General features: G+C 37.7%; 1 protein-coding gene across 2 annotated transcripts in view; it reads left to right on the forward strand.

Moving 5' to 3' along the window:
• Window positions 1-215: 215 nt before the first annotated feature.
• The window catches only part of AFG1L (AFG1 like ATPase), a 197,409-nt gene continuing 173,866 nt past the window's right edge, over window positions 216-23,758 (forward strand). The window contains exons 1-2 of one of the 2 annotated variants that reach the window (XM_045499208.1): window positions 216-312; window positions 441-584. In XM_045499208.1, the coding sequence (XP_045355164.1) occupies window positions 231-312; window positions 441-584 (226 nt within the window). In that variant the 5' untranslated portion in view covers window positions 216-230. The remainder of the gene's footprint in view (window positions 313-440; window positions 585-23,758) is intronic. The other variant, XM_045499207.1, reaches the window with a different exon arrangement.

Below are 23,758 nucleotides of genomic sequence, written 5' to 3' on the forward strand. Positions count from 1 at the left end.
GTCACCTACATCTTATTTAGGTTTCGAAATCTCGGTCAGGTACGCAAACCGAAAAATGCTCAGGGGTGGTGACGTGACCGTACGTCACTACCGCGTTCCACGTTCCAATTCCCTGAAAACCTTTAAGATCCAGTGCCACGGACGTGGGCTGCCTCTGGGCGCAGGATCGCCCTTCTCCCCAAGCCCGTCCCTCCCCTCGCTCTGCTCCGCCCCCGGCGCTGCCGCATTGCATGCTGGGAGTCGTAGTCTGTCTGGCAGCGCCCGGAACGACGGAAGGGCACGCGAGTCTAGCCGGTCCTCTTGCTACCGGAGGTCGCGTTCTTCCTCTGCTTCCTTTCGTTCTTTCCCGCGTAGCCTTCTGTGAGCACGGCTTGGTTTGTCTGTGCCACCGTTTCTCTTTTGGGTTTCAATAAAGTTTTCCTCTTCCTCCCTTTGTACAGAGCTCAAGATGGCGGCCTCCTGGTCGCCCTTGGTTACACTGCGCTTAGTGCAGAGCCGGCTGAGAGGGAGATGTGTTGGGTGCGGGGCCTGGGCTGCTGCTCTCGCCCCTCCGGCCACCGCCCCTGGAAACACCTTTTGGAAAGGTCAGTGACTGTGCCATGAGTAGCCCGAGCCGACTGCATATGACCGGGGAAGCCTCGGGTCAGTCACCCTCTTATCTCTCCCAGTTGCCTCCTGGTTTCACGGTTTTCGGAGCTAAGGGTCCCTGGAGAGGAGTTTCAGCCTCTCTTGTCTTTGGCTGGCTGCCCATGAAGGAGCCCTAAGCACTGAGGAAACTGACCCAGAGCAACTTACATTTTTGAGGTCAGAGGTCAACTCAGAGTTTGTTCCCTTCAGGCTTTCAGAGAGTTAATACCTACCTGGTGAGCCCAGGCGTGGGAGTGCCTGGCTTGAATGGATACAAATGTGGGATTGGGGGCTGAGGACCCTTACACCTGCGCCTTACCTACTCTCCTGGCTGGTGACCCTGGCCTGGATCTAAAAGCCAAACCTCGGACTTCTGAGGGCCCTGCTGGCTCTCAGGATTCTGGGAACACAAATGTGCAAGCTTTCTCAGATGGAGTGATCAATTCTTGTTCTTTTCAAGCCACTAGAGGCCTTAGTGGGGTATATTTTGTTACCAGCCTTGCTCATTCATTCATTCATTCATTCAAATTGTTAAGTGTTCAGGAGTGAATGAACATATACTGTGAGTAACCGAGTCCCAGGAATACTGATTTTGCTGCTTATATTCATATACTCTCATGAAACTATGGGCTACTTAAAAACAAGGACTAAGTGTCTTGTTTTTTCAGCACAGTGTTTAGTACCTGATGGGCAAGATATATTTTCTGAATGAATGAATGAATGAATGAATGATATTCTTATTGTCTCTTCCATCCACATACCATTTTTTCCTCATCTCCAAGCACCCCTTCTTCTGTGTCTTAATCAATTAACTCTCATTGGCTCATTTAGTTAAAACCTTATCAGTCTTTCATTATTATCATCAATAGAGTTGAAATTAATACTAGAACTCTGATTAAGTCACCTTAGGGTTTTTTTGTTTGTTTGTTTTTTGCAGTTTCACATAATCTATTTACTACATAATGAAATATTTTGGTAGCATAAAGGTTGGGTCATAATATAAGCTTTATTATTTTTAATTTTGGAATAGGTAATAAAAACAAATGATACAAGAAAGAATATGGTAAAATGTTAAGACTATTCCACCCCTATCGCTTAGCCACTTAATTTTCCTCCCCAGAGGCAACCTCTAATACTAGTTTCTTATGTATTCTTCCAGAGACATTCTGTGAATGTACAAACATATATGCATATAAACATCTGTATTTAAAAAACAAAATAGAAGTGGTAACATATACACACCCCTCAATACCTTTCTTTTTTTTTCATTTAATATATCTTGGAGATCATTACATATCAATCAATTTAGAACTGCCTGATTTTAAATGGTTGAAATAGAATTCTATGGATGTATCATAATTTATGAAAACTAAGATGTAAGGAACATCATCACAATAACATGCAGTATGCTAAGTGCTTTCTACATATATTATCTCATTTAATTCTCATTATTCTCATGATCCATTTTGGAGATGATGAATCCAGGGTTGCAGAAGTTATATGGCTAGTTAAGTCAAGTAAAGGCTGTATTTGGATTTATATCTTACAACAAAGGCTTTGCTATGAACCTGTATTCATATATATTTTTTTAAATTAAATCAAGATTTTGTTGTTTTCAGAATTATCATTTGGAATTTCAAAACTTACTGGTAACCAAAGGGTTAATGGGACTAATTACAGCAGCAAGCTAATAAGCACAGCTGCAACTTTTCCTCCAGATCTTTTCCATTTGCCTTCAAATTTCCCTCCTCCTTTGGAGAGGTGGATTTGAGGCTTCTCCTTCATCTCCTTGTTTGGCTACCTCTCAAGCAAACCCTTTTCTGGCTGCATACTTGATGTCTTGGTGATTGTCTTTGCTGCAAGTTGGGCAACCAAACCTGGGTTCAGTTACACATTTGGCAAGCTAGCCAAGACTTTTTTTGCCTGGCCCTGCGTGGTTTGTTGGCCGCCAGCTGGTGATGGGGGCCTCGTGACAGGTTGAAGCGGCTGCCTAGGTGACAGGTTCTTTGCTCTAGGAACTGTCCCTAGGGTCCCACCTACCTGGGTACCTCTGACCTTTGGTGCCTAATTTTCACTCTTGTGGCAAGGAAATGTTTTTTTGGGTTCAGTTTGGACAGCTGTCTCTTGGTGACTACTTCGTGTGTGATGGACAGCATGTGAGTTTATTTCTTTCTCCCTTTGGTTTGGCTCTCAGATTTCTTACTCCCATTTGGTTGCCATCAAATAGTGGGTTTTGGTTCTCTTAGCCTCCTTTCTTGTTTAAGAAAAGGCTGACTAGGAAGCCATTTGGTTCAGTCAGTGAAGCTCTGATCTTTAGGGAGGAGCCAGAAACTAGGGAGCCATTTGGTTCAGTCTGTGAAACCCCAACTTTTGGGGAGGAACTGATGTTCACAGAAGTACTCTGGGCTTCATGTGTTTTTTTGTTGCTGTAGATTTTGGTATTTTTGAATAAAACCAGCCACGTTCTAACTGGAAAATGGAAAGTGAAAATTTGATCCCCACATGCAACCTTTTGGACTGTATTCTCCAAAATTGGGCAGTCTTTTTTTGCAACACTGTTGGCCACATCCATTAATTGTAATACCATCTTGCAATTAGATTTGTGTTGTAAAAGGGGGATATTTGAAATTGGGCCTTTAAGATTTTGTTTGCATCGTGTGTGTGTCCATGTATGTTGTAAATTTGAGATATTTTCTCTATCTCCAGATGTTATTGCTGAAATTAATTTGTAAAAGAGCTCTATTTAATTGGTTTAAAGGCTAGCACTTATAAGAATTGGGCATTCTAAAAGAAAGATAGAAACTAACCCAGACGTTTTTTAAATTCACATGATCTTGGAAAATATTTGGTATTAAGGCTAATTTAAGGTTATTGGTTTAATAAAAATGGACATGTCTTTAGAGTTATCAGCATTAAATGTAAAACTTTTATTCTGCCTGTCTTTACTTAAAGTCAAATAAATTAATGTTCTCTCCATTGAGAAAAGAAAAAAAAAACATTAGAACTTTGTCTAATGCCTCAAGAAGTTTTATGAGTATTCTAATAAATATAAATAATTTAAATAAATGTAATTAAGACTACTGGAAATGATAAGGGAGACAACTCTATATCTGAGGAAAGTGTGACTGGTTATTTTTTTTAAAGAGGAATTAAAAAATTTTTTTATAAGTTTATTTTTGAGAGCAAGGGAGAGCACTTGCATGCAAGTAGGGGAGGGGCAGAGAGGGATACAGAGAATCCCTGCTGTCAGCACAGAGCCCAGTGTGGGTCTCAAACTCATGAACCTAGATCAAGAGTCAGATGCTTAACTGACTGAGCCACCCAGGCACCCTATTATTATTACTTTTAAATGGTTATTTAATTTGAGTGAGAGAGGGAGAGAGAGAGAGAGCACGCATGCAAGCATGCCTGCACTGGGGAGGGGCAGAGAGAAAGGGAGGGTGAGAATCCCAAGCAGGCTCCATGCTCAGCACAGAGTCCAATTGGGGCTCAATCCCATGACCCTGAGATCATGACCTGAACAGATATCAAGAGTCAGACGCTTAACTGACTGAACCACCTATGTGCCCAATAGCAGGTAGTCTTTGATATTTGTTAGTATTTGTAGACAGCCCTATAAGTTGGGTTGAAACTTCCATGCCTTTCAGAGAAGGCCTCATCAGAATTTTTCAAAAATACTTTTAAGCAAAATTATTCCTAGTTTTGGATTCTCACAATTCAGAGCAACAATGGAGTGGCATTTGGGGCAAAAATCACACAAGCAATGTTGAGTGCCTTGGGCATTCAATGGAAATTCTATGCCTCCTGGAGAAGCCAACAGATTGGAAAATAGGAAAAATGAACTTTGGCAAAAATATGCCAAGAAACCAACTTAACTTGGGAAGAAGCCTTGCCAGCTTCTCTGCTTTGAGTAGAGTGGCCCCTAGAAGTCAGCTTGGTTTAAGCCCCTATGAGGTGTTATATGGAAGACTCTTTCTATACTCATTTCGTGACTTAGGAATTCCTGATGGGGCTCACGTTAGGGAATACTATCAGCTACATTCGCTATGTAAATTCGAGTCCAGGAGGTTGATGTGCCTTTATACCACCTGAATCCTGGAGACTTGGTGTTATTAAAGACCTGAAGAACAAGCACCTGGAGGACCAGCTCCAGCCACCATAGATAGGACCTTAATGAGATGCTGTTGACTACCCATTTTTCAGGGAAACCAAAGGGAATTAAGCCTTGGATCCATCACACTTGAATAATAAAAATCTATAGGTTCCCTATATCTTGTCAGCAAGAAGAACATCAAAAAGAGTCCTGCTTGGACTGGCAAGCCTTCGATGGACCTGAAACTACTTTTTAGGAGAGGTGGTCTGAAGAAATCAATAAGTATAACAAGCTAGTTAGTTACAACAAATCTCCCATGAGACCTAGATAAAATATTGTACAAGAACTAATAACCAAAGTACAAAAGTCTTGGTAATGCAGGATGTTGCGTTTCAACCTGGAACCAAGGAATATTTCTAGATGACTGCAGAAAGGTTCTATTCCTCTAACCCTGATCTTCACCCCCATCTCAGCAGGAAGTAACTAATAGAGGTCATTGGCCCAATTCTCTTGAGAATGAGGAATGGCCAAAAGACTGGGGATTGAAACCAGTAATCAAAGGGTTAATGGGGCTAATTGCTGTTGCAAACTAACAAGCCCAGACCTCTTCCTTTTCCTTTAAATCTCCCTGACTCTCCTTTGGTGAGGTGGATTTGAGACTTGCCTTCCTGTCCTCTTGTTTAGCTGCATCTGGAATAAACCCTTCCCTTGCTACATACTTGGGATCTCAGTGATGGTCTTTGCTGGGCATCAGGGCAGACGAACTTGGGTTCAGTTCTAATACTGCCTCTTATACTCAGAATTTAGCCAGTTTTGGGTGTGGAGATTTAATGAAAATACAGTAAGGGAGAGGTAAATTTAGTTGTAACTACATACACTCCCTTCCTCTCTTTAAATAAAAAGAAAATTTTAAGTTGAAATGTTTTTCCGTATTTAGAGTACAATTTTAAAATTGGTCTTGTATCCCTCAATCTTGGGAGTGGGTGTTATTTACTGTTTACATTTATATTTATCTCCATTTATTCATCTTTTCAAGTCTACTCTTTACTGCAGTATAACGTGAGGGAAGCATTGGCTTAATGTTAAATAACGGAAGGAAATACATAAAGGAAAGGAATGAGGGGAAAGGAAGAGCATGTTCTTTGCTTTTATGTCTCATCTAAGCTTTCGTGCCAGCCCTGGCTCCAAGATGTTTTGGAAACTGACCTATAAAGACTTGGGGGGTCCTAAAATACTCTTCATCCAAATTGCCTACTTGATTGCTTAACTTAAAATTCCTTAGGAAATACAATATTATGAATTGCATTTTGGGATCTGTGTATTTCCATTTGTTTATTAAAAATTTAAATTGAAATTTGGTATCATTGTAATTTAAGTAATATGCTCCATTTTTATTTCACTGCCTGTTTTTTTTTAGGTCTAAGTGTATCTGCATTTAATGTAATGTTTAACATCCAGATAGTTAAGGGGAAACATTTTGAGATTAGAGTGGCCATAGTGTGGGTGGAAAATGCCTCAAATTCAGTTGGAGCCTTGTATTTAGGGTGTGTGTGTTGGGTGAGGGGAAGTGAATGAAATGGGGTCCCAGCCCTTGAATAGCTCACGGTCTTGGAAGGGAGATGAAATTATAATAGCTAACATTTATCAAGCCCTTTCTATGTTCCAGGCCATTACTGGCAGTTTCTTTTTCTCATAATTTAATCTTCACAAAAGCCCTGCAAAATACTTGTTAACTCTGTTTCATAGATGAATAAACAGGCATGGCCACCCAACTGGGATTTGAACCCAGGTACTTTTTACTCTAGAAGCACAAACTTAACCCTTATCTTCCAGCTCCTTAACCATCATTTCGGTTCATCTTAAGTGTTGTAGGACTACAGAGGGGAAGGCAGCTCTGCTAAGAGAGAGAAGGGGGTTGTAGCACAAGTGTAGAAGTGAGCTGTACATGGCCCTTACTGGTTTATGGGCCCTCAGGGAGAGCAGCTAGAGATGAAGCTGGGAAGGTGGCCTGGCTCTGGTTAAAAGTCCTGTATAGTGTGTGAAGATGTCTAGGCTCAGTGGGATGCTGATGGAGGTTTGATAAGAAGAAAGGTGATCAGATCAATTTTAGCATGATTATTCTTATTCCTGCCTGAAAAACAGATCAGGAATGCCTGAGTGGGGAACATTGGAAGTGCGGTGGTTATTTAGGAGGAAGTTGTGGTTCAGGAGAGAGCTGTTCAGGGCCTGAATTACTGCTGTGGTGAGGTGGAGAGCTGCGCAGCAAGGTGGGGGAAGGGGGGAATTCAGAGGCACTTGCTTGGTAGAATTGCCAGGCTTCGGGGGAGACAAGGAAAGAGAAGGGTTAGGATCAATTCAGGTATCCTAGTTTGGGTAATTTGATGGCATCACCATCCATCTAATCAGGGTAATCAAACCAAACAAAAAATAGGGCCAGAGGCATTTTAGGGAGAGATTCCATCTTGGACTTGTTAAATTTGAGGTGGTTATGACATCCTGGGTAAATAAGTTTAATTAGTTCTGGGAAATATGAAGGTCTGAGACTGAGAAAGGAAATATGATATGTCGAGAGCCACGAGAATGTAAGAACTAGCCTGGGAGTATTTGTAGAGTGCAAAGGAGAAAATTTTCCTTGAAGGAAAGCTGACACTTTATGAGAAGAACCTGACCTTGTCAGAGAACATTAAGAGAGGTCCTAGGAAAACAAGAAGAGAAGCCAAAGAGGAGAATTTTACTAGGTTTTCTAAAACTGAAAATTGGCATATCTGAAAATTATATTTTATTTAAGCTAGCCTTGGAAATTCAGTTTGCTTCATAAAGGCAAGGTAATATGAGAGTCACGTCTTGTGATTTCTTTTTATTATAGAGTCTTTTTGTATCTCAGTGTTGTATTTTTAGGTGTCTTTATTAAATGATGACTCATTTTACCTTTGGCTCCACAATCTTTTCTTTACTGCATGTATGTATACATGAGATCTCCATTAGGCATTAATATGAGAACAAATGCACCTCAGCCATATGAATTGGTATAATTAATTGGTAGTATATATTAGTGATTAAGAAAATGGGCATTCGACTTTACTACCCAATTAGATGAATACCTTTATGTGAAACTTTGTTTCCTGGATTTTCATTAATATCTATTATTATATTAGAAGAATGTTCATGCCTACTCTTGAGACTGATAACTTTATGATAATGGTTTCTTCCAAATAGTTTTTAAAAAGGATAGCAGAGCCTATTACATAGGCATAGCTGGTGCCCTAGATGTAGTTCTGGGGTGGTAGGAGGGGCAGATGAAACAGGGCGTGTCTAAGAATAGAACTGGTAGAAAGGAATGTAAGAGGTCCAGATATGGGTTATTGAGCTACTGTAGATTAGCACTGCTTTACACCTCAGGAGCTTCATCCTCTTTGTTTAAGAAAATAATATTTAAATGGGGTATAACTATTTTCTTGATTTGTCTTTTTACAAAAAGTACCACAGAAATAATAGGTGTTAAGACTCTGAAACCTGGTAGTTCAGCCTTGGGTGCAGTATAGTGATATATTCCATATATTTGCTGACAAGTGATCTAGCCTCTGCTTGAATATATCTAACACTTGTTTTCCTAGGTCACTCATATTTTTCACTGACCTGTATCTACTATTTGTCCCAATGTCTCTCTTATAAACCTTTTGGATATATCTGTTCTTCCTACTTTGTTATGTCTTCCTTACCTAAGGTCCTTGATTGAGGTCCCCTTTCTGCATCTATTCTGCTGGTGGTACCAGATTCTTTAATCTCCAGAATCTTTTTCATAGGTTTTCTTTCCTGTCCTGCTCATGCTGCCTTATTTCTTTTCTTCGTTGAGCCCTTTCTAGGAGTTACTTTTCAACATATTATCTGTTCATATACTTTTAAAAAAATATTTATTTATTTTGAGAGAGACAGATGGAGCACAAGCTGGGGAGAGGCAGAGAGAGAGAGAGAGAGAGAATATCCCAAGTAAGCTCTGTGCTGTTAGCATCTATCTATCCATATTCTTGTTTTTTAAAAAAATGTTTGTTTATTTTGAGAGAGAGAATGAGAATGAGATGGGGAGAGGCAGACAGAGAGGGAGACAAGGAATCTGAAGCAGGCTCCAGCCTCTGAGCTGTCAGCACAGAACCCAACGCAGGGCTCGAACTCGTGAACTGGGAGATTGTGACTTGAGCCAAAGTCAGATGCTTAACTGACTGAGCCATCCAATTTATCCATAGTGGATAACCACCCAGGCTATCCATAGAGGGCCATGTATCTATTCATAGTCTTTCTTGGATGGCCGTTTTCAACAACTTTTAAAGCCTGAATGTGTATTTCTTTTAGGGTAGTTCCTTCATAACTCCATAATGCAACTATATCTTAAATGTAAACTGTGTAGATTGCATTAAAAAATTCTTATATGTATGTGTGAGTGTATAAAATTTAAAGTAAATGAACATAACATAATAGATGTTATTTTTCTTTATCATTTGAAAGAAAATAGATCCCTTAGATCTCATTATTAAATAGTGTGTGAACAGGGTGAATATTAAGGAGTTACTCAGTATGCTAGGCCATGCCTATAATTACTTCAGAATAGCTTTATTCAGATTTTTAGGCGGTATTTTACTGATTTGTTATCATGAAATTTAAAGTACTATTTTTTTCCTTTTGTAAAGTTATACACTGGCACATTAAGATTAACTAGCTTCTAAAGCAAAAGAATGATAACCAGCAAGCATTTAGTTTTAATTTTCATAATTTTTCTATTTAAATCAAAAGCACCCTTTTAAAGCCCCTAAATCAGCCTTTTATAAATAAAGTAAATCATCTTGTGATGCATTCCTTGATGATGGCTTATGTTGTTTTTCTAAAGAAAGAGTTTAATTAAGATTTGATTTTCTTCTATTCTGCACTTTGTTTATTCATCACTGAATCAAACATAGGTCTTTAATGTCGCTGGTAAGTCTTGACTTTTTGGGTCATTGATGACCATTGCAGTTTTCAACGAAACAGCCGAATATTTATCTTTCAGGTATGATTTAGAACATAATAAAAGAATAAATGGGCTGCCTATGACCTTAGTATGGACTTCTGTCATTGTAGGGGAAAATTTCTGGTCAGTGGCCACTGTTTACAGTTTTTTAAAATCAACACAAATGTACAAATAACTCATGAATAATTGTGAACACAGTATTTGAATGGATGTTTAATAAATATGCATTAAAAATCTAATTACAGTAATGAAGTTTACAGCTGAAATTTTAATCCAGCCCTTTAGAAATATTAAACGTGCTTTTCCTGATTGTGCATTTTTCTCACAGCAGTTGGGTAAACATTTTAAACTGGAAATCTAAATTTCTTATATAGTTTTGATTTCATTTAACTAAGCGTGTGTTCTTTTTTGGCAACAAGCTTCTTCCTCTTTGTGAAGAAGTGAAGCTCCTTTTATTCCATAACTGTTACTTTGAAGAATTTTGATCAGTTCTATCTTAGGACTGATGAACATGCGGGATACCAGATGAATAATAAAATGTGACCTGCAAAACTAGATGGTGATTTTGGTTTCATTTGTTGTATGAAGACAGTCATTTAATTGGTATTTCCATTTTCTCATCTGTAGAATGGGATTAATTATCCTAATTCTACCTTCCTTACAGGTCATTTATGAGGCTCAAATAAGTTACTATGTGAGAAAATAATTTGAAAACTATAAGAACTGTTACATAAGTGTGGAGCTATGCTGGGAGTAATTGAAATATTATTAAAATACCAGAGGTGGTAGATTCCAGTCAGTGAACAGAAATGGAATGAATTCAACTCTCTACAGAATTACTGGAATCATTTTAATTTGAGGGGAGGACTCTGTTATAATAACAACGGCAAAGAACCCAGTCTGATTTCAGTGCTTTGAATTCTAGAAAATGAAGCTTTTTTTTTTTTTTTTTTAAAGATTGTGGAAGGGGCCTCTGTAGGTAGCCAGGGATAGTTTTTGTTCTCCTGGACTTAACTACCTTTTCTCTGGATACTCTGAATACCTAAAGGTTCTTTGTCATGATGTTTCAAAGAAACCTGTTGAAGTTTGATTTATAGTATGAAGGTAAAATCTCTTCATTTAGTAAGAAATTGATACTGTTTTCAAAAGTAACTCAACTACTTGCAAATTATTTTCTGTGAAGAAGATATAAAGATAATATTTTATAGAATCATAGAATATTAGAGCTGAAGAAGTCCTCTGGGTCATGTAGTCAAAGGATATTAGATAGGCGTGTAGTTTCTGCCTTAACTGTTTCTTTCATTTTTGGAGAGCTCTACATGTTAGAAAATTCTTTTTTTTTTTAATTTTATTTATTTATTTTAAGTGATCTCTACACCTGACATGGGGCTTGAACTCACGACTGTGAGATCAAGAGTCGCATGCTCTTCTGACTGAGCAGCCAGGTGCCCATAGAAAATTCTTTAAGTAGACTGAAATTTGAGATTTTCTTTACCTTCTCTCCATTCATCTTGAATCTTTCCCCAAGCACAACCTATACAACTCTAGTCCTGATTGCATATATGACAGTTCTTTAAGCATATCAAGACTGATAATATCGTTACCTTATTTACTCATTTTTTCATTCATTCATCAGATTATTGGGTGCTTCTTTGTCTTGATTCCATTTGACAACTTTTCAAACATTAAAGACTTAGATTTCTTCCATTCATTCATTTATTCCCCAAATATTTCTTGATGCCATCTATATGCTAGACCTAGGGTGCTTGGATCTTATTACTGTCTCTTCTCAATGTCAGCCATCCCTTGTCCTATCGGTCAACTCTTATGAAATGGTTTCTAGATCCCTGGAACAATTTCCCTTCTTGAGATTACAATCTACTTTCTGAATGTCACTCTATAAATATGGCACTCTATAAATATTTTTAAATAACTTAAAAATTAAGTTATTGAGATATAATATTCAGAAAAGTACACAAATAATAAGTGTAAAGCCTATTGAATTTTCATAAAGAGAATAGATCTGAAATAGAAATCTAAATCAAGAAATAGAACATTTATAGAGCCCTAGGCAACTGTTGTAGACCCTCTAAGTCCCTAGCCTTTGACTTGTAATGGTAATCAACATCTTGATATATATATTACTATTGATTTCTTTTGCCTGTTTTTGAATTTTATATAAATAGAATCACAATTCTGGCTTATTTCACTTAAAATTATGTTTGTGAGGTTCTTTGATCTTTTTTACACATAGCAACTGTTAATTCATTTGCTGAATATAACAAGATATTGTATGATTATGTCACAATTTTCTTAAAGGTCTTCTATTTTTTTAATTGCAGTATAGTTGACATACAATGTTATGGTAGTTTCAGGTATACACTATAGTGATTAGACAACTCTATATGTTATGCTATGTTCACCAAAAGTGTAGCTACTATGTGTCACCATACAATGCTATTACAATACCATTGATTATATTCCCTGTTTCTTTCATCTTCATGACTTATATGATCTATAACTGGAAGCCTGTACCTCCCAATCCCCTTCACTCGTTTTGCTTGTCCCCCACCTCCCTCTCCTTTGGAAACCACCAGTTCTGTGTTTATGGGTCTGTTTCTGGTTTTTTTGCTTGTTCATTTGTTTTTTGGATTCCACACATAAGTGAAATCATATGGTATTTGTATTTCTCTGCCTGGCTTGTTTCACTTAGCGTAATACTCTCAAGGTCCATCTATGTCGTTGCAAATGGTAAGATCTCATTCATTTTTATAGCTGAGTAATATTCCATTTGTGTGTGTGTGTGTGTGTGTGTGTGTGTGTGTGTGTGTGCGTGCGCGTGCATATCTATTATATACACCATATCTTTTTTATCCATTCATCTATTGACGGACTCTTAGGTTGCTCCATATCTTGGCTATTGTAAATAATGCTTCAATAAACTAGGGATGCATATATTTTCTCAAATTAGTGTTTTTGGTTTTTTTTGGATAAACACCCACTAATGGAATTAACTGGATCAATATGCATTTCTATTTAAAAAATTTTTTTTTTAATCTTTATTTATTTTTGAGAGAAGGAGAGACAGAGAGAGACAGAGCTCGAGCAGGGGAGGGACAGAGAGAGAGAGGGAGACACAGAATCCAAAGCAGGCTCCAGGCTCTGAGCTGTCAGCAAAGAGCCCAACACAGGGCTTAAACTCACGAACTGTGAGATCATGACCTGAGCTGAAGTTAGACACTTAACTGACTGAGCCACCCAGGCGCCCCTATGCATTTCTATTTTTAATCTTTTGAATAACCTCCATACTGCTTCCCACAGTGGTGTACCAATTTATATTCCCACCGACAGTGCATGAGGGTTCCCTTTTCTTCAGATCTTCACCAACGCTCGTTATTTCCTGTCATTTTGATACTTGCCATTCTAACTGATGTAAGAATTCTACCACAATTTTTAAATCCATTCTATTGTTTTAGATATTGGGGTTTCCAGTTTTTGGCTACTACTGTTCATAGTACTGCTGTGAATGTTTGTACAAAGTTTTTGGTGTACATATGTATGCTTTCTGTTGGGCAGATACCTGAGAATTGCTGAATCATACAATATATGATCATCTTTAGCAGATAAGGCCAGTTTTCCAAAAGTATTATATCAATATGTATTTCTACTAGCAGCGTATGAGATTTCAGCTGCCATGCATCCTCATCAATACTTGGTATTCTTTTTAATTGTAGTCATTCTACTAAATGTGTGGTGATACCTCATTGTGGTTTTATTTTGTTTTTCTCTGATGACTGTTGAGGTTGAGCACCTTTTTTTTTTTTTTAAATTTTTTTAACATTTTTTTAAATTTATTTTTGAGACAGAGAAAGACAGAGCATGAATGGGGGAGGGGCAGAGAGAGAGGGAGACACAGAATCGGAAGCAGGCTGCAGGCTCTGAGCCATCAGCCCAGACCCCGACGCGGGGCTCGAACTCACAGACCGCGAGATTGTGACCTGAGCCGAAGTCAGATGCTTAATCGACTGAGCCACCCAGGCGCCCCTGAAAAAAATAAATTTAAAAGTAAAAATCTGAGTACATGTTGATTACTGTTCTTGATGTTAAGAACTGTGAAGGAGCTGTGATTTTATCCTGCTTGCAGGAAACATGTTAGCTTGTCAGGATTTCTTGAATGTTGGCAGAAGACATGAAACTCCTGGGTCAGAGACAAAGAATTTAATTACTCATGGCCCAGCAGGCGATGTGCGTCCTATATGCCTCCATTCCCCTTGCCCCTCAAGCTCCATGGGGGGTGGTGCAGAGGTTGATCCAGGTGGATGCTGACCTACTCAGTGGTTTTGTTTCACAATTGAAGAACCCTGAATTTAGGAAATCCTATTTTTTATAAGGGAGGTGCAAGGAAATTTTGGCTTTTGACCTGGGAGAGACCTTATTGTACAACAAATATTGTTGGAAAGACTAGAACAAAAGCTGTCTGTTTCTTTACTCACAGGTGTGCAGAAATGTAAAAGATCTATGAAAAATTGTCTTTTAGCAGTTGAAATAATATTTTGGTTATATTGGATTAAATAAAATGTGTGATTGAGATTAACTTCACCTCTTTTAAAAAATGCTTATAACCATGTAGCTCTTAGAGGTGCCTGGGTGGCTCAGTCGGTTAAGCGTCTGACTTCAGCTCAGGTCATGATCTTGCAGCTAGTGAGTTTGAGCCCCCAGTGGGCTTTGTGCTGACAGCTCAGAGCCTGGAGCCTGCTTCAGATTCTGTGTCTCCCTCGCTCTCTGCCCCTCCCCCACTCATGCTCTGTCTCTCCCTCGCTCAAAAGTAAATAAACATAAAAAAAAATTAAAAATGTAGCTCATAGTGAAATTTAAATTATATATGTTCACATTGTATTTCTTTTGTACAGCACTGCTTTAGGCCATTCTAGGTCCTTTGCATTTCTAATATAAATTTCAGAATCAGTTTAGAAATTTCCTCAAAACAAAAAGTGGGGATTTTTAAAAAAGTGAAGTAAAATTTACCTAGAGTGAAATGTATAGATCTTAAATGTATTATTCAATGAGTTTTAGTAAATGTATTCACTGTTACTTGCACTCAATGAAGATACAGAATGGGGGTTGACAAACTTTTCCTGTAAAGGACCAGATAGTAAATATTTTATGCTTTGTGGGCCGTAGGGTTTCTGCCACATTTTTTCTTGCCTTTTTTGTGTAAAAGCAGCTGTAGATCATATAAACGAACATGGCTGTGTTCCAGTAAAACTTTATTTACAAAAACAGGTAGTGAGCTGGATTTGGCCCATGGTCTAGAGCTTGCTGACTTCTGATAAAGAACATTTCCATCACCCTAGAAAGTTCATTCTGCCCCTTTTACTCATTTTTTATATCCTATAGGTGGATCACTGTTCTGATTTCTATTACCATAGATTAATTTTTCTATCACAATGATTTTATCTGTTCTTGAAGTTCATGAATGCAATTATATAGTATATACTCTTTTGTGTCTGGTTTCTTTCACTTTACATAATTTTTCAGATTAACTCCTATGATTTCATGTTTTAGCAGTTTTATTGCTGAGTAGTATTCTGTTATATGAATATGCCCCAATTTGTTTATCCATTCTCCTTTCAATGGACATTTGAGTTATTTCTAGCTGGTATAATCTTATATTGGTTATTTTGGATATGTTTTCATTTCTCTTGGGTGTATACCTAGGAATGGCATTTCTGGTTCATATAGTGAGTATAGTTTATAAGAAACTGCCAAACTATTGTCTAAAGTGATTTTACTATTTTATACTCTGAAATAAGTGTGATTGTTCTGGTTGTTATATATCTTTATCAATATTTGGGGTTGTCAAGGTTTTACATTTTAACCATTCTAGTGAATGGAAATGGTATCCTATTGTGATTAATAAAGTTGCATCTACTGGGGCAACTGGCTGGCTCAGCTGGTAGAGCATGTGACTCTAGATATTGGGGTTGTGAGTTTGAGCCCCACATTGGGTATAGAGATAATAAAAAAACAAATAAACTAAAAAAAAAAGTAAATTTTCGTATACCTAATGACTAACATGTTGAGCAATTTTTCATGTGCTTATCACCATTCATGTATCTTGTCAAGTATCTTTTGATACTCTTCTGTCCCTTTTAAAATTGGGTTGTTGGTCTTATTGGGAGATGTTCTTTAAATATACTGGAAACAGGTGGGGTTTTTTTTGTTGTTGTTTTTTGTCATATGTATGTATTGGGAATATTCCTGCAGGAATTTTTCTTTAAGATTTTTTTTTTTTTAATTTTAAGTAATCTGTACACCCATCATGGGGCTTGAACTCACAACCTGGAGATCAAGAATCATATGCTTTACTGACTGAGCCAGCCAGGTGCCCTGGAATTTTTTTAATTAAAAATTGAGATGCAATTCATATTCCATAAAATTCACCCTGTTAAAGTGTACAATTCAGTGGTATTTAGTATATTCACGAAATTGTGGAGACATTACCACTATCTAATTCTGTAACATTTTTACCACCCCCAAAAAGAAACCCAATACTCATTAGCACTCACTACCTATTTCCCTCCTCCACTGCCCCCACCCCTTGGCAACCACTAATTTACTTTTTGTCTCTATGGATTTGTCTGTTGACATTTCATATAAATGGAATCCTACAATACGTGGTCTTTTGTGTTGGCTTCTTTACTTAACATAATGTTTTTGAGGTTTATTCAAGTTGTAGTATATATCAGTGCTTTATTCCTTTTTCTTAGTTTTTTAATTTTTAAAATTTTTAAAATTTTTTATTTTTAAGTAATCTCTACATGAAATGGGGGGCTCTAACTCATGACCCTGAGATCAAGAGTGGCATGTTCTACCAACTAAGCCAGCCAAGTGCCCCATCATTCCTTATTATGGCTGGATAATATTTCATGGTATGGATGGATATACCTTAGTTTGTTCATCAGTTGATGGACTTTTGGCTTGTCTCCACTTTTTGGTTAATATGAATAATGCTGCTACAAACATTTCTGTATACATTTTTTGTGTGGACACGTGTTTTCATTTCATGTGAAATGAGTCATGTGTAAACTCTGTTGAAGTTTTTGAGGAATTGTTACTATTTTCCAAAATATCTGCACTATTTTACATACCCATTAGCAATATATGAGGGTTCTAATTTCTCCATACCCTCTTCAACATTTATTATTGTCGTTTTGATCTTCACTCACCTAGTGGGTGTGAAGTGGTATCATATTGTGGCTTTGATTTGCATTTCCTGATCGACTACTCATATTGAACATCTTTTCATGTATTTATTGACTATTCACATATCTTTGGAGAAATGTCTATTCAAATCCTTTGCTATTTAAAAAATTGGGTTATAAAATTGGGTTGTAAGAATTATATATTCTGGAGCCAAGTTCTCTAGCAGATATGTGATTTGCAAATATTTTCCTCATTCTGTGGGTTGGATTTTAACTTTCTTGATAATGTTTCTTGTATAAAAGTTTTAATTTTGATGAAGTTCAATTTTTTTTTTTCCTTTGGTTGCTTTTGGTGTCATATCTAGGAATCATTGCCTAATCCAAGGTCATGAAGATTTACAATTATGTTTTCTTCTAAGCATTTTATAGATCTTTACATTTAGGTTTTTGATCCATTCTTACTGGGATTTAGTTGGGATTCAGGAAGTCTGAGTTTCACAGGTTGAGTGTGATGTCCAGACAGGATTGGTTTTAGTAATAAGTCCACACCTATTAGGAGAATAGATCAAAGATTGACAGACTTTTTCTGTAAAGGACCAGATGACAAGTATTTTTGCCCTTGCAGCCCATATGTTCTTTATTGCAACTACTCAACTCTGGTATTGTAGTGTGAAAACAGTCATAGACAATACAGAAACTAGTAGGCATGGCTGAATTTGGCCTGTAGGCCATAGCTTGCAGACCTTTGTACTAGGTAAATATTCATGTGTAGTTTCTTTGAATTTAATATTTACATTTTAAAACCACCTGGAATTTATTTGGTGTGTAGTATGAAGGGATAATCTAATTTCTTCTGTTGTCTCCTAGTTGTCCAAATATCACTTGTTGAAGAGTCTGTTGCTTCCATTGCTTTATTTATTCAACAAATATTTATTGTGTGTCTATCGTATGCCAGGCATTGTAGGTGCTAGGTATATAGCGAATTGAACAGACAGCCTACCTGCTTGTAGTTTGCAGTCTAGTTAAGAGGGATAGACAAGATGGATAACAAAAATATGTTAGGTGATAAAAGACCAGTGATAAGATTTGGTATGCTTCCTTCTTTTATTATATATTATGCCATAAAGACTTTTTTGTAAAAGTATCTATTCTATTCATTGATCTTTTGATCATAGTGTTTTACATTTATTTTCACATCTGGTAGGCAAGAACCCCTGTATTGATTTTCACAGTTTTCTAAGGATTTTGGTGGAACTGTATTTAACCTATAAATTGTGAAGAATTGGCGATGTTGGTAAAGTTGTGTTTCTAATATTAGGTCTATTTTTCCAAATTTTCATTTAGGCCTTTGAGAAAGATTTTTTTAATATAAATCTTACAAATTGATGATATTGTTCATCTTTATTCTAGACTTTTTATTGTAACGGTAAGTATTATCCTTTTTTTTCTCTTGTATTTTCCAACTGGTTATTGCTAGCTCGTTAGAATGATGAAACCATTAAAATATTTTTCCAGTATCCTCCTTTTTTGCTTAAGAGGGGCATAATCAAACTACTGCATTCTTTAAAACTCCTAAATGGCTTCCTATTGTTTTCAAGGTTAAATTCAACCTGCCTGTCATTGCAAGGCCTTGTGGCACCTGGTTCCTTTATAATTCTCCAGTAGCTCATCTCTTGCCCCATTCTGCTTTCCACTTTACATCTCAGCCGTATTGAACTTGTTTCATTTTCTTTAGTGTGTGCCATACTCTTATGTTTCAAAGCCTCCTCAGGCTAATGCATCTCATTCCCTTCCTTCCTAACCTGGCTAACTCCTGTTCATCCTTTTGCTCTCAATTGAAACATCATTTCCTCTGAGTACCCTTAACTCCCTAAGCTAGATTACTAGTTTTGGCTGTGATCTCCTAGCATTCTTCTCTTTCCTTTATGTACTATACTGTGTTAGAGTTGTTCATCCACTTGTTTGTATCTCTCCCAGGGCACTGCCAGTATTTTGAGTGCAGTTACTGTGTCTTTCCAGCTCACCACTGATTATATAAGAAGTTTTTAGCAGAGAGCTTTGCACTCTGTAGAAGCTTTATAAATATTTGTTTATTTGCTGCTGACTGAATTCTTCTATTTAATAGGTTTTCAACTGATTCTTTTCAGTATAATTAAGTTTTTGAACTTAAATTCATCTTAGTTAAATTTTATGTTGGTATTTTCATCCAGTTTTGTAGCACATTAGCATCACCTTGAATCAGGATTGTGATCATTGATGTGTCTTCCAACTTTGTGTCCTCTTCCTATTTGAGGGCTAGGTCATTATGTCTTTATTTAGTGCCAAATGTATTAATATTTTGTTATCAAAGCTCAGAAAGGTGTGTATATATAAACCTGGTTTGTCAAAATTCTTAAAAGCCAACTGTGTGAAATATAAGGGCTTTTAGATTCATAGGGAAAGGAATTTCTTTCCTGTAACACTTCATTTTGGGACTTTTAATAGAAAAATCTGCTGCTGGTACATTTTGGAAGTGCCATTTACTAGAAGAGACAGGTTGACCCTAGAGTGTAGGCAGGACAGAGCTCTGGCAGGGCCCGAGGAGGATGGAGATCCAGGAGGAATGGGTTGGTGTTTGCTCCAGGAGGCTTGAGGACTTCAAATTAGAGGGCCTGAGAGAGGTTTGTGTTTTGATTTTCTGTTGCCTGGCTACGACAAGTGGGAGCACAGCCTTCACTTATCCATAGTATTATGGTTGTTTTAATGAGCGTGACATCCTGGGATTTGGGTCACTTAGCTTCAGATCCTGGCTTGGCCATTCACTTAAGTTTTCTAACCTTTTAAGTTATTTTAGTTTCTTTATTTGTAAGGAATAATAATAGCTACCTCATCTTTTTTGAGAGAAGATAATGTATAGAAAGTGCTGCCTGTGTGCTAAGTATATAGTAGGCACTTATTAGTGTTAGTTTTCTTTACCTTTCAGAATTTTGTCATTCGTGAATTTTCAAATGAATCCAAGTTTCACAAAGAAAACTTGAAGCTGTTAAAATCAACATAAAGCATATAGCTTTCCTGAGTTATATAAATACCTCTGGTAGTCTGTTGATTTTGTATAACTTCTTTGATTATTCTACTGCAGTAAACATACATAATGCCTTGAAGTGGTCAGATTCATCACATTGTATTAAGTATTTCTAGATATATAATTTTTAGGAATGAATAATGCCAAAAAATTGTTACCTTGGAGACTCTTTATATTTGTACGGTCATGTGTCATCTTGCATATCTTCGATTCTTTCTCTTAATCATAGGATATTTTTGAGCTTAGAAATCTTTATAGAAGATTTTTGAGCTGAACCCTGCTTTACTGACAAGATATATGTAAAATTTCTGGCCATTAAACCACATCTTTACTGATTTTGAGTATAAAGTTAGAGATAGATTCTCAAAAAATATTTAACTTCAAGTATTAAAAAAAACTTCAGGATGAAGCAGACTTTTAACATGACAGTTTTTAAAATTTTAAATATTTATTTATTTATTTTAAATTTTTACATGTTTATCTTTGAGAGAGAGAGAGATAGAGCACAAGTGGGGGAGGGACAGAGAAAGAGGGAGACACAGAATCCCAAGCAGGCCCCAGGCTCTGAGCTTTCGGCACAGAGCCCAACGTGAGGCTTGGACCCATGAATTGTGAGATCATGACCTGAGCTGAAGTTGGACGCTTCACTGACTGAGCCACCCAAGCACCCCTTTGATTTTTATTTTTTAAGTAATCTCTCCACCCAAGTGAGACTTGAACCCATGACGCTGAGATCAAGAGTCACATGCTCCTGGGGTGCCTGGGTGGCGCAGTCAGTGAAGCGTCCGACTTCAGCCAGGTCATGATCTCGCGGTCCGTGAGTTCGAGCCCCGTGTCAGTCTCTGGGCTGATGACTCAGAGCCTGGAGACTGTTTCCGATTCTGTGTCTCCCTCTCTCTCTCTGACCCTCCCCCGTTCATGCTCTGTCTCTCTCTGTCCCAAAAATAAAATAAAATGTTGGGAAAAAAAAAAAAAAAAAGAGTCACATGCTCCATGACTGAACCAGCCGGGTGCCCCTAAAATAACATTTCTTTTTTTTTTTTTTAATTTTTTTTTTACATTTATTTATTTTTGAGAGAGAGAGAGAGAGAGAGAGAGCACAAGTGGGGGAGGGGCAGAGAGAGGGAGACACAGAATCCAAAGCAGGCTCCAGGCTCTGAGCTGTCAGCACAGAGCCAGACGTGGGGCTTGAACCCACAAGCTGTGAGATCATGACCTGAGCCGAAGTTGGATGGTTAACTGCCTGAGCCACCCAGGTGCCCCTAAAATAACATTTCTTAAAGGAAAAGTGCTTACCTTCTGCTGAAACAGTCTAGTCCACCATTTTCTAAAGTATCTAAACAATATCTTCAAGATATTCTCAACTATCTACCTATGTGTAGAATTAGAAATCCACTCCAATTTAAAGCACCAAAGAATACAAAGGCCATGTATCCCCTATGCTATTATCACTCCAGCTCTATGGAAACAGTGTCAGTACAATTAAGGTTTATAACCTATGTATTAATCAGGGTTTTCTAGAGAAACAGAGCAAATAGAATACACACACACACACACACACACATACATTTAGAAAGAGATTTATTGTAATGAATTGGCTCATACAATTATGGAGGCTGACAAGTGCCAAGATCTATAGTCAGCACGTTGGAAACCCAGAAACCCAGATGAGTTGGTGGTGTAATTCCAGTCCAAGTCTGAAGGAAGGCCTGTGAACCAGGAGAGCAGATAGTGTAGTTTTATTCTTTCAAGACCAGCAGGCTTAATGCCCAGGAAAAACCCATATTTCAGTCCAAAGCTCATATTTCAGGAGTCCAAAGACAGGAGAAAACTGATATCCCAGCTTAAAGGCAGGCAGGAATTCTCTCTGACTCAGGGAGGGTCAGCCTTTTTGTTTTATTTAGACCTTCAGCTGATTGGATGAGGCCCATCCACATTAGGGAGAGCAATTTGCCTTAGTCTACTGATTCAAATGTTCATCTCATCCGGAAGTATCCTCCCAGACACATCCAGAATAATGTTTGACCAAATGTATGGGCATCTCATGGTTCAGTCAACTTGACACATAAAATTAACTATCACAACATATATCAAGACTATGGTTGTCCTCCTCCATGTGTCAACATTTTCCCTCATGTTCTTAACATGTTTGCAGCAGTCCAGGATTCCCCATTTGACAGAGAAAAGTACAAAAGGCAGGAAAGAATGAGTTCTTGTTCTGGTCTCCTTTTAAAGAGCTTTGGGGAACTTGTTGGAATGAGCACTGGGTATTGTATGTAAGCGACGAATCATGGGTATCTACTACCGAAACCCAGAGCACACTGTATACACTGTATGTTAGCTAACTTGACAGTAAGTTATATTAAAAAAAAAAAAAAAAAAAAGCGCATTGGAGGAAACTTTGGCATAAACTGACTTCCCCTTAGGCATCAGTCCTCATTGGCTAGGATGGTGATCACATGCCCCAATCTCCCCAATCCACCATCCGTGGTTGAGAGTCGATTCCAGAGCCCATCCTCCTTCCACCATAATATTCTGCCTCCCTGTTGTACCTGTGGGGACAGATGTTGGCTCTGCCACTACCTGACTATGGGAACATGGACAGGTTACTTACTTAGCCCCTTTGTGCCTCAGTTTCTCTACCTTTATTTCCTTATTTAAAATTTTCTTTATTTTGAGAGAGCACGAGCACAAGTGTATGTGAGCTGGGGGAGGGGCAGAGAGAGAGGTAGAGTCAGAATCCCAAGCTGACAGCATATGAGATCATGACCTGAGCTGAGATCAAGGGTCAGACCCTTAGCCGACCGAGCCGCCCCAGCGTCCCCCTGACTCTTCACCTTTGAAGATACTGTTAGCACCTATGTCATACGGTAGTTGTGAATATTAAATTAGTTCATATATGTAAAGTACTTAGAAAAGTACCTGGCACTTAGTAAGTACTTAGTAGAGGTCAGCAGTTGTTGCTGCTACTGTTATTAGCCACCTGATCTTCATCAGTTTACTTAAGTTGCAGTGCTAACTCTGGTCCAAATTATGGGGATCTTTGAGCTAGATTATTGCTATAGTTTCCTAACTGGTCTCTGCTACTACTTAAGAAAATATAGGTAATAGCTTTTATTTTATTTTATTTTATTTTATTTATTTTTATTTTTATTTTTATTTTTATTTTTATTTTTATTTTTATTTTTATTTTTATTTTTATTTTTAGAAAGTGAGAGAGAGAGGGAGGGACAGAAGAAGAGGGAGGGAGAGAATTTTAAAAAGGTTCCACACTAAGTGTGGAGCCTGAGGTGGAACCTGATCACAGGATCCTGGGATCATGACCTGAATCGAGTTGGAAGCTTAACTGACTGAGCCACCCAAGCACTCCTGTGCTTCATAAACTTTAATGTGTATATGAAACACTCAGGTGTTTTGTTATAATGCAAATTTTGATTCAGACTTCGACGTGGGGGGCTTGAGATTCTATATTTCTATTAAAGTCTCTGGGAATGCCTAGGCTGTTGGTCAGAGACTCTAGGATATCCCTTTTATTTTCATCACTGTACAGATCACTGTCTGCTCCTTTAATTTTTTGTCTCTTTTCCCCTTGACTGGAGTGAAGGCTCCACAAGGGAAGGAATTTTTAGTGTGTTTTTTTCACGGGTGTCAAGAATAATACCCCAGATGTAGCTGGTTTTCAGCGAACAATGAATGAATGAATGAATGAACAAATTTATCCCTGGATTTTTTAGTTATTTGTATAATAAGATTATTGTGAGGATTAATAAAAA

The sequence above is a fragment of the Leopardus geoffroyi genome, chromosome B2 (assembly GCF_018350155.1).
Source record: "Leopardus geoffroyi isolate Oge1 chromosome B2, O.geoffroyi_Oge1_pat1.0, whole genome shotgun sequence".
In the NCBI taxonomy this organism is placed as follows: domain Eukaryota; kingdom Metazoa; phylum Chordata; class Mammalia; order Carnivora; family Felidae; genus Leopardus; species Leopardus geoffroyi.